This window comes from Lactuca serriola, chromosome 6 (assembly GCF_051521515.1).
Source record: "Lactuca serriola cultivar US96UC23 chromosome 6, Lser_US96UC23_V15, whole genome shotgun sequence".
NCBI lineage: Eukaryota > Viridiplantae > Streptophyta > Magnoliopsida > Asterales > Asteraceae > Lactuca > Lactuca serriola.
In genome coordinates, this window is record NC_136413.1 from 18,251,433 (window position 1) to 18,266,207 (window position 14,775).

A 14,775-nucleotide genomic window follows, 5' to 3' on the forward strand; every position below is an offset into this window, starting at 1 on the left:
ATATAAGGCGGGTTTAACACAATAAAATATGGGGCTATGTAACATAACACATTTCATATACTCTCCTATAACTTTCTTTTGTGCCTGAATTGAAAGTGCATTTGATGGATTATAAAAGATTAAATTCCGTTTAACCCATACAGTTAGGGTCGAAATAGTAATTAAGGAAAGTGAACTCACATAGTCACATTATCAATCAAATATGCAGAATCTTTTTGATGACAAACCGGTCCTGTTTTCTAACAAATGGTACTTGCAAGTTGCAATGAATGAAACTTGGTCTCGATTGCAGAAGACCGGTTTAAACTAATTTGAGGTAGATAATTTTTAGAAGATATAAAACATATGAGAAAAATCCTTTGAAATTTTGAGACACGTAGCTTGTTTTCATAAGAAACCCACCAAAAAGTGGTTTAGAAATCCAAAGTACAATCAAGAATGTGTGTGATAAGGGAAATCAGGAATGTTAGAGTGATGTGGGACTTGTAATGAACAAATTAGTGAAGCCTTGTATACAAGTCGTGTTTTTATTACTTCACAAAGAGAATGGCTAATAGTGCGTTTGATTGTGAAATATTTCTAGTTTTCCATGAAAATTTCCAAATGAAAATGAAAATTTTGAAAACGCGACTGGTTGATTTATTTTATCAAAAAAATTCCAAGAACATGAAAATTTTCTGTTTTTCAAATTGTATATAAATTAGAAAAGTGATTTTTATAATTTTCCAAATTTCTAAAATGAAAAACGACCCTGACATCAAAGTTAGGCATAAATTAACTACGTCAAGTAATAAAAATAACAGAAAAACTATGATTAATTTTTGTTTAATTTTAAATTACTTCACATATACCACCAAATTGAGATGGGTAGAATTATTTCTGCTCAAATTGTCCTTTCTCTCCTCTTTGTGTCCACATTTGCTAATTTATATTCATTAATTCGATTATTACCTAATGAATATTAGAGGGTTATTAGTATAGTTGATATAGTTATAAATAAGTTATTGCAACACCAGCAATATGAGACTGGAAGTTTCAATTTTAATAATAATAATAATTAATTTAATATTCATTTTTTGTTAATTTGAAGTAACTTAATTAAAATTTAATTAATTTTGAGATTGTAAGTCAACCTTGGGAGTTAATGTATGACTTTTGACCTAATTTATTTAACTAAGGTTTGGACTTAAAGTTATGGAGTTATATTAGAGGTTATAAGACTATAAATATTAACTAAAAAGTCTTGATGTAAATAAAAAATTTGAATGTTGAGAGGCAAATCTTATCAAATATGGAAGGTAAAAGTATGATGTTTGACTTAATGAACTTAACTAGGTTTGGACCTAAATTGTTAAATATTCACTTTCTAGGGTTAAAGTTAGAAATGTTATGAAGGTGTCATTTTGGAATGAATAAATTAGAAAGATGAGGGGTTTATCTTGTCAAATGAGAAAAGCTTAGGGTCAAGACCCCAAATTCATCTGTTTTTTATTCTTATTTGGCCTACAAGGGCATTCTAGTCATTTCATCATCATGGTCACACAAATCAAACGGCACAAAGGAGTATTATACTCTATACATAGATAGGAACAATAATTGGATTAAATTGTTATTTGTACAGGTCGTTATGGATTCTCTTGTGTCTTGTGTTATCAAGCAAAAAGTCAACCACTCCTGTATACCCCCGAGGGGTCCGCATTCTGAACAATCCATGGATGTTCAAGCAGCTTGTGTAGTGGCAGCCGCTTTGAAGTATCCTTCACAAGCATCTACATTACAATTTATAATAAAATTTTATATATATTATTAAACAAAACACTCTAAAAAGGGTAAAATGGTAAACTCCAACAGAGAGAGAGAGAGAGAGAGAGAGAGAGAGAGAGAGAGAGATAGAGTTAGGTGGAACCTGACTAATGAGGTCCTTTGCAGCTGCAGAAACTACAGGTTTTGAAGGGAACTTCAAATCCACTTGCCTTATCCTGCAAATTTGAGTCCAACAATCTGTATCAGATATATGACATGACCAACAGTTTTATATTGCATTTGGTTTGAAAAAGACATAAATGCCCTCCCTCATCGTTGAAAATAGCCCTAGTGGCAAATTCGTAAATAACATGATTATACCTTCTATATGTATCAGAGTGCTCTTCTGCTTCAAAGGGAGGAGCACCATACAGAAATTCATAGCACAAGATTCCAAGACTCCATATATCCACACTTGCATCATGCTCCAAACTCTCCACTACATATATACAACCTTCTAACTTAAATAAAGTAGACCTAGTGGCAAATTCGTAAATATCCCTAGAAAGCTTGTCATGTGTCTTACCCATTTCAGGCGGGAGATAATCCAAAGTACCACACATGGTTCGCCTGCGACTGAATGTGTGCACTGACCACCCAAAATCAGCAATCTTTAACTCACCCTGAAAAGTATAACAAAATATATATGTAATATTTAATTATTCAAATCAAGCACAAAAACGAAATTTTGAAGAAAAAAAATCAAAGTAAATTAGTATATATTACCTGTGAACCAATCAAGAGGTTCTCTGGTTTGATGTCTCTATGAATAACATGCTTCCCATGACAATATATGAGAGCCCGTGCTAATGAGGCAACATACTGTTTAAATGTGAATAAAAATTGTTATAATGATAATAGAATAATAAAGTAAACATAAATAAGGACATCATCGTTTACTTACAGTTGCAGAACGTCGTTCAGTGAAGCATTTGAATTTCTGGAGCTCCTTGTAGAGTTCACCTTTTGCAGCATACTCCAAAATCAAGTAGACTCTTTGCTGTTCAAGTTATTATCTATGTATTAGAGTTGTAAAATGGCCATTGTTGATGACATCAAGGTAAGGGTATAGAGGTAAATTGTACCTGATCATAGAAGTAACCATAGAGTCTTAGGATATTAGGGTGTCTAAGATGGCTTTGTATTTCAACTTCACGCCGAAGCTGGTGCTCCACTTGAGACTGTTTAAGTTGGCTTTTGAAAAGCACTTTCAATGCCACAACATGATTACTCTGTTTTGAGAACAGGGATGTTATTCAGCATATTAACAAAAGAATGGAGATGATAGTTTAGGTTAGGATGCAGATCAGACATAATATGTTAAGATTGGTGATTAGATTTGATTTGCTCACCCTCTTTTCTTTTGCTACATAGACATGACCGAATTTTCCCCTTCCTAGCGGCTTCCCAATGTCAAAGTCGCTAAGAGTCCACCTCTTCTTCTCTGTTGCAGCCTCTGAAGAAGCCTATATAATCACAACAAAGAAAAGCCAATATAATATAAGATCATTAGTAGTAGCTCATATCAATTCAAGCATCTTCAATAGCATTCAAATTCAAATGGATTTGTGTTAGAACTCATGTAACTGATAGTATGAACATATGATTTTAATAAAAAAAAGGTTTTCACTTAAAGTTATCCTTCAATCCTTTGGTACATCAAATTATCACAGAGTATTAAATCTATCTACTGCTACATCTCAATCTACTGAAATAGAAGCAGATCTACCACACAAGGACAGTTTCCGGAGATAAAAGTTGGAACTGTATCACCATTGATGACGATTAAACCCAATTACATCTCTATCGTCCAAATCGCATAATGCAGCTTTCAAATTGAATGTTTAACAACATTTCTAGAATACTTAAAGACCTAATAACAACACACATGTGTTCTAATGTGTGAAATCCAAACAGATATTAACGATAAAACGAACCCTAAAGATAACATTGAAAACACGAGAAACAAATTCGTTCCAAACTAAAAAATTCCAAACAGCAATTGATGGTACCTTTTGCTGAGGACGCGTCTCCATCGCTGTTGCCATGAAAGAGAAAGGTTTTAGAGAGAGGAGAGAGGCAGACAACAACGGGAAGGAGGAAGGGGAAGATAGCGGTGTTTGAATAGAGGGGGTGGGGGGAAGAGGAGGAGGGGGTTGTTTCGGCAACGGTCAGATTATTAAAGTCAGCCACGTGCCTTTCAAGGAGCGTCTATTCTTTTCAAATACGAAAGAATATAGCGTTAAATACTTAAAAATGCATCAACGTTCTTCCTCTTATGATCAATTTCATAAAAATAAAAAAAAATAATAATAAAAACAAAAAACAAAAACAATAATTTGGATTTTATTTTTTAAATTAACCATCGGGTTTTTTTTTTTTTTTTTTTTTTATGTTTTAATCATCATTGGTTTGTATGATTTTCAAAGGCAACTTAAGAATAATTTTAGAAAACTTTATATCGATGTTCTGGTTGATCAAAATTGAACACGGTTATGTTTTTGGCTAACAAGAAGTTAAGTCCAAATAAAAACATCTCCTATCTTAACCTTAATTTAAAAAAAAAAAAAAAAAAAAAAAAAAAAAAAAAAAAAACAAAACTGTTACTTCATTTTTCTATTTTTATTGACCTTATTTAATAAAAATCTTTGTCAAAAGACTCCCTTCAATGGTTAACCTTATTCATTTGTTGCAATATACATGTTTCACAACAACAATCACGATGTCATGGTAGAGGTAACAATGACAATCGGTCCCTTTTCAATTTGGTCATTGTCCTCTATAGTGTCATTGAAAATAAAATCATAATAACTAGTATTTAAGTCACCGGTGTGTTGCGATGGAGAACTTGTTTGTAATTATTTAAAAAAAAAACTATAAATAAAACCATTTGAGAGACCAAAAACATAACTTTAATATGCAAGGTAACTCCTTTAAAATTTGTATAAAGAAGACTTTAAATATAACACGGTGACAATTATATCATATCAAGTGAAGCACACAAAAGTATCAAAATAAATTTTCGATTAAAAACAACGCAAATTTTTATAACGTTTAAATAAAAAGTAATATTAATAAAAATAAAAACTATAAAAAAAAATTATGCAATAGACGAAAAACACTTTAAATATAATAAGGGACCGAAATGTCAACTTACAAATACCATTAATTTAACTTTAAAATTATCCATTAATTTAAATTTAAAATTATGAATGATGAAAATTATTAAATCAAAAATTCCCGAGGAGAAAAAATATAAATATGAAAATCGGTTATGACCAGCTACTTACGTGTTATTTGTTTTTTTCAAAACGAAAACTATGAAGTTTATGTATCACATTTGTAATCCTTTTAAAATATAAGAGGTTGACCAAATAACTACAATATGTAATAAGAAGCGTATTTATTTTTTAACGTCTATATACTGTTGTAATAAACTGAAATTAACCATACAATGATTAAAAATAATTTTAAATCAAAATTTTATTTAGTTTAATCAGCAAATCAAATATAAAGATTAGTGTGATGATATGATTTCTAAAAAGTTTATATAAAATAATTAAACATAATATTTGTTAAACAACAATAAATAAAATTGTTAATTTAACGAACAACATGTTTATTTTGTTAAATTTTCGAAAGCAGTGGTTATTTTCCGGTTAGTTTCAATAAATTTGATAATTTTAATGATTAAATTTATAATTTATTAATATTTTGTTATAGGCTATCTAATATAACAAAAATGTTTATATAAAATTTATCAAATAGTTTTAAAATTATATAAAATATACTCAAATAGTTTATAATATCTTGCACAATATTATTAAAATAGTAAACACTGAAAAAAATAAAATAAATCTGTATTGACTATTGAGAAGTGATTTTTTCACAACAACTTTTAATCAATCCATACATATTTAAGTGTATTGTCATTTTTTGCCCTTATTTGAAAATATAATATTAATATGCCTAAATTGTCTTCCTAGTCTTACGTCCTCCCATTTAAATCAGGTAAGCTAAATATTCTTTTTCTTCTTGTTTGTCTACCCTCATTTTAACAATTATTTTTTTTCTTTTTTAATCATTTTTAATAAACATAGATAAAACTATTACAAAACAAAATAATACAATTTCAAGTTAATGCATATCAAATTATAAAATTTGAAGTTGTATTTATTTTGTTAAGTGAATATGTAATAATTCACTTAAGTACTAAAAGAATTTAAGTACTAAAAAGGTTAAATATAAAATGAGAATGATGTAACGAATAACAATACAGAAAAACAGATAAGAAATTTAGTTTAGGTGACTTAAATGGGATATGAGCATTTAGTATCAAATCTTGATTTCGTACTAATATTGTATCGGAACCCATATTGACTTTAAACATATGAAACGGTAGTATTCTAAAATCACGAAATTCGCGAATTGATACTGATGCTAGTACCGAAAACTGGTAATGTTAGTTTGTCTCGGTACTCGATATTGTTTTTTCAATCATTCTGATATTCGGAATTCTCAGGTCTATAACGGTTTGATATCGGTTTCGTCAGATGTTCAATCCTAATCAAATATTCAAACTACCAACATGGCATATCAAAGATCTCTTACAGTTGGAGAACAGGTTGAAGTTGTAATCTTTTATAATTTGATATGCATTAGTTTGAATCTTTAATATATTTTTAAATGGTTGATTCTGTAATAGATTATCTAATTAATATGTTTATAACCATGGACATAGCTACTTTGTAGGTCCTAGGACCTACCTATTTTGCTTAATATTAGTAATATGATATATATATATATATATATATATATATATATATATATATATATATATATATATATATATATATATATATATCATGTAATTTTTTGAAAAAAATAGGTGAGCTATTTTATTAGTGTTATAGGACCTATCTTGTAATTTTTTGAAAAAATATAAAATAAATACATCAACCTAAAGTATATTATAATCCACTTAAAATAATTCACTACCTCAATCGAACCTACCTATTTTGCTTAATATTATTAATATTAATATAAGATATATATATATATATATATATATATATATATATATATATATATATATATATATTGGTGAACTATTTTAATAGTGTTATAGTATCTATTTTATAATTTTTGGAAAAAAAATATATAAAATAAATACATCAAACTAAATTTTATATATTATAATCCACTTAAATAGTCCACTATTTCAATCCATTTAAAATTTATTCATAAGTCAATCGCCCAATCCATTAAAAAAACCCTTCACGAAAGGTAATTATTTATCGATATCTCCTAACGCTTGACACCTCATAACGTTCCTGTCTGTCTGACGCCTCATAACGTTTATGCATGCCTGATCGATAGATCCCACAGTCCGTCGTCCGGTCAGGCCACCGACAACCGTTGTCTCTCCACCAAGCGCCACCTCTTCCTGTCCATATTTTATACATTTCAATTTTTGAATGATAGTTTATACCGTATATTGAAAATAAGTGTTTTAGAAAGTATCGATAATGATATAATTATGAATATATTTTAAGATATAAACTTAGTAGAGTTCAAATGTAAAACTATTATAAATATTGAATTTATATTTAACTATTTTAAAAGCATTTCCAACTCATCTCTATTTTTTCTCCCATAAATAGAGTAAATAGTTTTACATTTCCAATCCTAATTCATTTTCTATCCCATTTTTTATCTCAAAAAGTATATTCCTAGAATATTTTATTTTTATAACTTATATATATTGTCAAATACACCATCTGCTAATTAAACTCTATATTTATGATTAATTAATATAAATTAGTATATAACATGATATTATAAATATTAAATATTTCATTTAAATTATAATTAATAGATAAAATAAACTAGAAATACATAAAATAAAACTGAGAGTGACTAAAATTGGCAACAAAATTTGACCTCCATTTTTGGAGATATGAATAGTATTCCCCCATATATGGGAGAACACTATTCATATCTCCAAAAATGGAGGTGAAAATGTGGTAGGGTTGGAGAAGAATGGAGGAAGAAATTGAGTTTGGGGTGGGTTGGAGATGTCCTAAGGCATACAACCCGACCCGACACTATTAGTAATTTTTATTCTTTTATTTTTCTATTTTCAGTTACATAAAAAAACCACGTGATATTTGGTTCAAGATTCGTCACTGTTTATAACCTCTAAAAATAAAGACGATGGGTATAAAAAGATCAAAGAAATAAAAGAAAATTAAGTATGAAAATAAAGATAGATCCTTTACTTCATAATAAAAAAAAATAATAATAAAAAAAAAAAAGACAAAATTTCACAATTGGACCCTATGCTTTATAGAATATCACAATTTGAGGACTTCCTAGCAAAACATCACGCGACTGGTCCCTGTGGTTTGTAAAATTACATGAAAGGTCCTCCTGCCGTTAAATCTAACTTTTCACCAATTAGATTTTAATGGAAAAGATTATTTTACCTTTGTACCAATATTGCAATACACTACAAACCTCAAGGACCATTTGTGTAACTTTATAATTTTGAAAATATATGTATATATATAAATTATAAATTTGGCATTTTGTATTTATATAAATTAGAAATATAAATTATATATATATATATATATATATATATATATATATATATATATATATATATATAACGACCCAATTTTCACGTCCAAAAATTTCGTTTTAAAAACATTACTTAGAAAACATTAATAATTAAAAACATTGTTTGATCAAAACATAACACTACGTAATCCATGTCTAAAGGCCAAACCATACAACCCATCAAAATGTCAGAGTACAAATCCCAGAAAATCTCGTAAATGCGGAAACCAGTGTGTGTGTATGATGTGCCGCTACCACGCCAGCTCCTTCCCCTTCGAAGAAGAGGTACCTGAAACCAAAACTGTAAAACGTAAGCACAAAACTTAGTGAGTTCCCCCCACTGTACCACATACCATATAATCACATAACATACACATATTGTCAGGCATATCTGGGTGCCCGACCTACCCCTTTCGGCCCTCTCGACCAGACATTGCCTAGCATATCTGGGTGCTGGCCTCCCCTTCGGTCCTCTCGACCGGATTCTGCCTAGCATATCTGGGTGCTGGCCTCCCCTTCGGTCCTCTCGACCGGATACTGGAGAACTACTTCTCCCCTCTACTACTACCACATAACATGTATCGCAATATCAGTATCTATCTAACATGGTTGGGTATGACTACCCCTTCGGCCCTACCGACCGGATATCTCGGGGACTATCTCCCCCTACTGTCACTAGCACATAGCATCATATCATACTAGCATATAAACGCAACACAGGTAGTAGTAATCCCTAGATGAATATCACAGAGACAATCATCTACATACAACTCCTATTGGTGGGCCGGCATTGTGGTCGTAGACCCACTGCTACTAGAAGGTAACTCACCTCGAAGTAGCTGCTGATCTGAGCGGGAACTGACTGACTGCTGCTGCTGCTCCGGAAATCCTCCGGCTGCAATTCCCACAACATACTCAATCAAACACTGCTAACTGTCCTTTGGGTAAAATGACCATTTTACCCCTGGTCCAGCCCTAAGTCAAAGTCAGAGTCAACTTCCAGTTGACCAGACTCGCCAAGTTGGCTTTCCAACTCGCCGAGTCCCTACCCAAACGTTTGCCCTGAATCCCGTTCCTACTCGTCGAGTTAGGCGACGACTCGACGAGTTCTCCTTCTTAACATATATTCAAGTCCTTCATCCTACTCGCCGAGTTGTATGAACAACTCGTCGAGTTCATCTTCATCCGATGAACACTTATGCTAAGACTCGTCGAGTTGTATGAACAACTCGTCGAGTCTGTTCTTGATCTAAGGAGATTGCCTTGAACTCGCCGAGTTAGGGCATTGACTCGCCGAGTACCTCCATAGATGAGTTCAGCTTCCGACTCGCTGAGTCACACCCCATGACTCACTGCTCACTCGACACTACGAAAAGGGGACAAACTCAGAGACTCGCGAACAGACTCGCCGAGTCACATGAACGACTCGCCGAGTCGTTGCCATGCGCCCACCAAATACACAGATTTGCTCGATTCCAGTCCATGCCATTCACAGATCTGGACTTCTAGGCGACAAATCACACGTAAAGTTTCCAACTTTACGTGTAGATATTCAGCAATATGGATTTTAGGGCTCAAAATGCCTTAAAAGGGTAGATCTAGGGTGAACAAGCAACATGGGGCCATAAAGCTAACAGATCTGAGCTCCTGGAGCTCAATCTTGCCTAGATCCAGAGGCCAAACATCTTATTACGACATATAAGGCACATACAAGCTTGGGGATTTGTCCAAGAAAGACCTAAATGAAGTACTAAACATAGAATCATGGGGAAAACGGGTTATACCTCAAAGGAACTGCTAGAGGAACACAATAATGCCTGGATGGCTTCCCTTCTTCTGGATCTACTTCCTTCCTCCTTCAAAGCCTTCAAAAGCACACAACAAAGCTTCAATTCTTCAAAGAACAAGCATAAACGAGGGTTGGGAGCTCTGGGGAGAGAATGGGGGCTGGCCTGGGGCGGATAAGTCGCTTAAATAGGGTGCAAACCCCTGAAACTTAGGGTTTCATCCACCAGTTGTGACTCGCCGAGTCCAGGATATGGACTCGCCGAGTCGACAACTTAAACGTGTCCCGGGTCCCACATCTACTCGGCGAGTCAGACCTATGACTCGCCGAGTCCAAGGCTAAAATAAAGGAAATACTTCAAATAAGATTTATGTACCAGGAACCGGGTGCTACAAATCTCCCCCACTTATTTTAGACTTCGTCCTCGAAGTCTACTACTCGATCCTGAAACAGCTCGGGATAATGCTCCATCATCTCGTCCACCGGCTCCCAAGTCCATTCCGAACCCTTGCGGTGCTGCCATTGCACCTTCACTAGCTCCACCCTCTTGTTCCTCAAATCCTTCGACTTCCTGTCGAGGACTGCGACTGGGCGCTCAATGTAATTCAGTCTGTCATCAACCTGAATATCTTCCAATGGCACTACCGTTGAATCGTCCACTAAGCACTTTCGCAGCTGAGAAACATGGAAAGTGCTGTGGATCTGGCTGAGCTCGGCTGACAGATCCAACCTATACGCCACCTTGCCCACCCGGGCTACAACCCTGAACGGTCCAATGAATCTCGGGCCCAACTTGCCCCGCTTCCTGAATCGGATGACGCCTTTTCAAGGCGACACCTTTAGGAGAACCATATCCCCGACTTGAAACTCCAAGTCGGATCGACGCTTGTCGGCGTAACTTTTCTGCCGACTTTGAGCAGTCTGAAGCCTGCTCCGGACCTACTGAATCCTCTCGGTCGTCTTGAGCACCACTTCGGTGCTCCCCATGACTCTCTGGCCAACTTCACCCCAGCATATCGGGGTCCTGCACCTTCGTCCGTACAACAACTCAAATGGAGGACGATCAATACTCGCGTGGTAGTTGTTGTTGTATAAGAACTCGGCCAGGGGAAGATAGGTATCCCAGCTACCACCAAAGTCTAGCACGCACGCCCGCAGCATATCCTCCAGAGTCTGGATGGTCCGCTCGCTCTGACCATCCGTCTGTGGATGAAAGGCAGTGCTGAAATGCAGACGAGTGCCCAACTTGTCATGGAATCTCTTCCAAAATCTGGAAGTAAAACGCACATCCCTGTCCGAGATCACCGATACCGGCACCCCGTGCCGCGCCACGATCTCCCTAATATAGATGTCGGCCAATTTCTCGGCCGATATGCTCTCCTGAATCGGAATAAAATGAGCACTCTTGGTCAATCTATCCACGATGACCCAAATCGTATCCACTCCACATGTGGTCCTGGGAAGCTTTGTGATAAAATCCATCGTGATATCTTACCACTTCCACAGTGGAATATCCAACGGCTGCATCTTGCCATGCGGTCTCTGATGTTCGGCCTTGACCTTCCTGCAGGTCAAACACCGCTCGACGTACCATGCCACATCCCGCTTCATGCAGGGCCACCAGTAATCCAGACGAAGATCCCTATACATCTTCGTCGCCCCGGGATGAATAGAGAATCGGGACTTGTGCGCCTCCTCCATCAAAGTCTGGCGCACACCTCCGTGATACGGCACCCACACCCTACGGTGTAGTGTCAATAGTCCTCGGCTATCATAATCAAAGGAGGACACCTGACCCACTACACGCTCACTCTTCCGATGTTCCTCCGTGATAGCCTCCTGCTGAGCCTCCCGAATTTGCTCCAACAGGGGAGTCACCACGGTCATCCTCAAGCAGTCGTCCCTGATCGGCGCCGCCTTGCGGCTAAGCGCATCGGCCACCACGTTGGCCTTACCCGGGTGGTAAAGGATCTCGCAATCATAATCCTTCACCACATCCAACCACTGACGCTGCCTCATGTTCAGATTCGGCTTATCCATGAGGTACCTCAAACTCTTGTGGTCCGTGTAGATGGTACATCGAACCCCGTAGAGGTAATGTCGCCAAATCTTGAGGGCAAAAACCACCGCCCCCAACTCCAAATCATGCGTCGGGTAGTTCGCCTCGTGAGGCTTGAGCTGCCTCGAAGCGTAGGCAATGACATGCCCCCTCTGCATATGTACCGCGCCCAACCCAGAAATGGACGCATCACAATAAACCACAAAATCCTCTACGCCCTCTGGCAGGGCTAAGATTGGCGCCTCGCACAATCTCTGTCTCAGCGTCTCAAATGCAGCCTGCTGCTCGGGTCCCCACCGAAAGACCACGGCTTTCTTCGTCAGTCGCGTCAGGGGCACGGCTATCTTGGAGAAATCCTAAATAAATCTCCGATAGTAGCCTGCCAATCCTAGGAAACTCCGAATCTCAGATGGAGACTTCGGAACCTCCCATCTCATCACGGCCTCGACCTTGGCCGGATCGACCAGAATCCCGTTCTGGTTGACGAGGTGTCCAAGAAATTGCACCTCGCGCAACCAAAACTCACACTTGGAGAACTTGGCATACTAGCTCTCCCTCCTCAGGGTCTCCAACACCTCCCTCAGGTGTTCCTCATGCTCCTCCTGAGTCTTGGAATATACCAAGATGTCATCGATAAAGACTATCACAGACCGATCCAGCATCGGTCTGCACACGCGGTTCATGAGGTCCATGAACGCAGAAGGAGCATTGGTGAGCCCAAACGGCATCACCACAAACTCATAGTGGCCATAGCGCGTCCGAAACACTGTCTTCTACGCATCCTCCTCCTTGACCCTCATTTGATGATATCCCGAACGCAAGTCAATCTTGGAGAACCAAGATGCTCCCTGAAGCTGGTCAAAGAGGTCATCAATCCTCGGGAGTGGGTAACGGTTCTTCACCGTTACCTTGTTCAAATCCCGGGTATCTATACACATCCGATGCGACCCATCCTTTTTCTTCACAAATAGAATCGGGGCTCCCCAAGGTGAACTGCTCGGACGAATAAATCCCTTGTCCAGCAGCTCCTGCAGCTGCGTAGACAACTCCTGCATCTCGGGAGGAGCCAACCGATACAGTGCTTTGGCTATCGGAGCCGGGCCGGGGATAAGGTCAATCCTAAACTCCACTTGTCGCCCCGGGGGTATCCCAGGTAGCTCCTCCGGGAAAACATCTGCAAAATCCTGAACCACCGGAACCTCGCTCACTGTCGCCTTACCCGCCTCCTGGGTATCCATCACATACGCGACATAACCTGCGCATCCCTGCTGGAGATAGCGCCTAGCCCTCGCTGCTGAACATACAGCGGGTCCACACTGCGGCCTCTCGCCATGAATCACTAACTCTCCCCCGCTTGGGGTCCTGACCCGCACTAGCTGCTGCGCGCAATCTATCACCGCCCCATTAGGGCTCAACCAATCCATGCCAATAATCACCTTGTTCCCACGCAACGGAATGGGAACCAAGTCTACCAGGTAACGCTCCTCAAACAAACGCAGAACGCAATCTCGAAACACCATCGATGCTCGCACCGATCGATCATCAGCAATCTCTACCTCTAAAGGGAAATCTAACTCGCCTGAAGTCTCATGAAACCTCTTGCTAAGCGCAAGAGAAACAAACGATTGGGATGCACCCGAGTCGAACAATACCTGAACTGGGATGTCGTTCACATGGAACGATCCTAATGCATACAAATATATATGGAGCACATATCAATATCATAACATCACAAAAATAAAAATAGAGGGAAAGAATCATACCCATCACCACATCGGGTGCGGTGCGCGCCTCCTCGGTAGTCAACTGGAATGCTCGGCTCCTCACCACTGGAGCCTCTGCCTTGCCCTGCCGGCCATCCGTGATCCGCAGGGTCGCTGGAGCTGGTGCCTTTACCGGCGCTGAAACTGACAACTAGGGGCAATTGGCCTTCTTGTAGCCCCTCTGGTTGCAGTGGAAACACAGCAACTCCGATGTCTGAATAACTGCTGCCGGAGCAGTGCAATCCCTGCTAAAGTGCCCAGACTTGCCGCACTTGTAGCAGCCTGATGATCCCAACCGGCACGCTCCCTCGTGCGTCTTGCCGCATTTCCTGCAGCATCCCTGTCCATGTTGGCCTTTCGGCCCCGCATCCGATCCCTTGGGCTTCTTCCCCGAAGCCCCTCCTGACTGACCCTCTTCTGCCTTCCGTTTCCGGATGTGCTCCAAATCTATCTCCCTCTCCCTCGCCCTGGCAATCATAGAGTCCAAGGTAGGGCAAGCAGAAAAGCTAACATGCTCCCGGATGTCAGCTCGTAGCATATCGTGATAACGAGTCCTCCTCATGTCCTCGTCACCAGCATACTGGGGCACCAATAAAGCCCTCTCCCGGAACTTGGCGGTGATCTCCGCCACAGTCTCCATCGTCTGTCTCATGTCCAGAAACTCCCTGGCCAGCTGCTGAAGCTCGACAGCCGGCGCAAACTCTGCCCTGAACCTGGTCACAAAGTCCGACCAGGTCATA

General features: G+C 38.3%; 1 protein-coding gene across 1 annotated transcript; it reads right to left on the reverse strand.

The window, feature by feature from the left end:
- Positions 1-1,447: 1,447 nt before the first annotated feature.
- Positions 1,448-3,966, reverse strand: LOC145058916 (serine/threonine-protein kinase Aurora-1-like). The gene is made up of 9 exons (XM_079006801.1): positions 3,816-3,966; positions 3,156-3,269; positions 2,889-3,035; positions 2,708-2,803; positions 2,530-2,625; positions 2,330-2,426; positions 2,125-2,242; positions 1,907-1,979; positions 1,448-1,769 (listed from the first exon to the last, which is right to left on the reverse strand). Exons 1-9 carry the CDS (start codon positions 3,849-3,851, stop codon positions 1,665-1,667), a joined length of 882 nt encoding a protein of 293 aa, XP_078862927.1. The 5' UTR covers positions 3,852-3,966; the 3' UTR covers positions 1,448-1,664.
- Between the last annotated feature and the right edge of the window lie 10,809 nt (positions 3,967-14,775).

What these genes read in the sequence shown, in the direction of transcription:
- LOC145058916 (XM_079006801.1), bottom strand. Translation starts at nt 3,851, where the DNA reads ATGGCAACAGCGATGGAGACGCGTCCTCAGCAAAAG. An exon ending in CTGAACGACGTTCTGCAACT is followed by an intron (nt 2,626 to 2,707) that starts GTAAGTAAACGA and finishes ACATTTAAACAG; the next exon opens with TATGTTGCCTCATTAGCACG. An exon ending in ACCTCTTGATTGGTTCACAG is followed by an intron (nt 2,427 to 2,529) that starts GTAATATATACT and finishes TATACTTTTCAG; the next exon opens with GGTGAGTTAAAGATTGCTGA.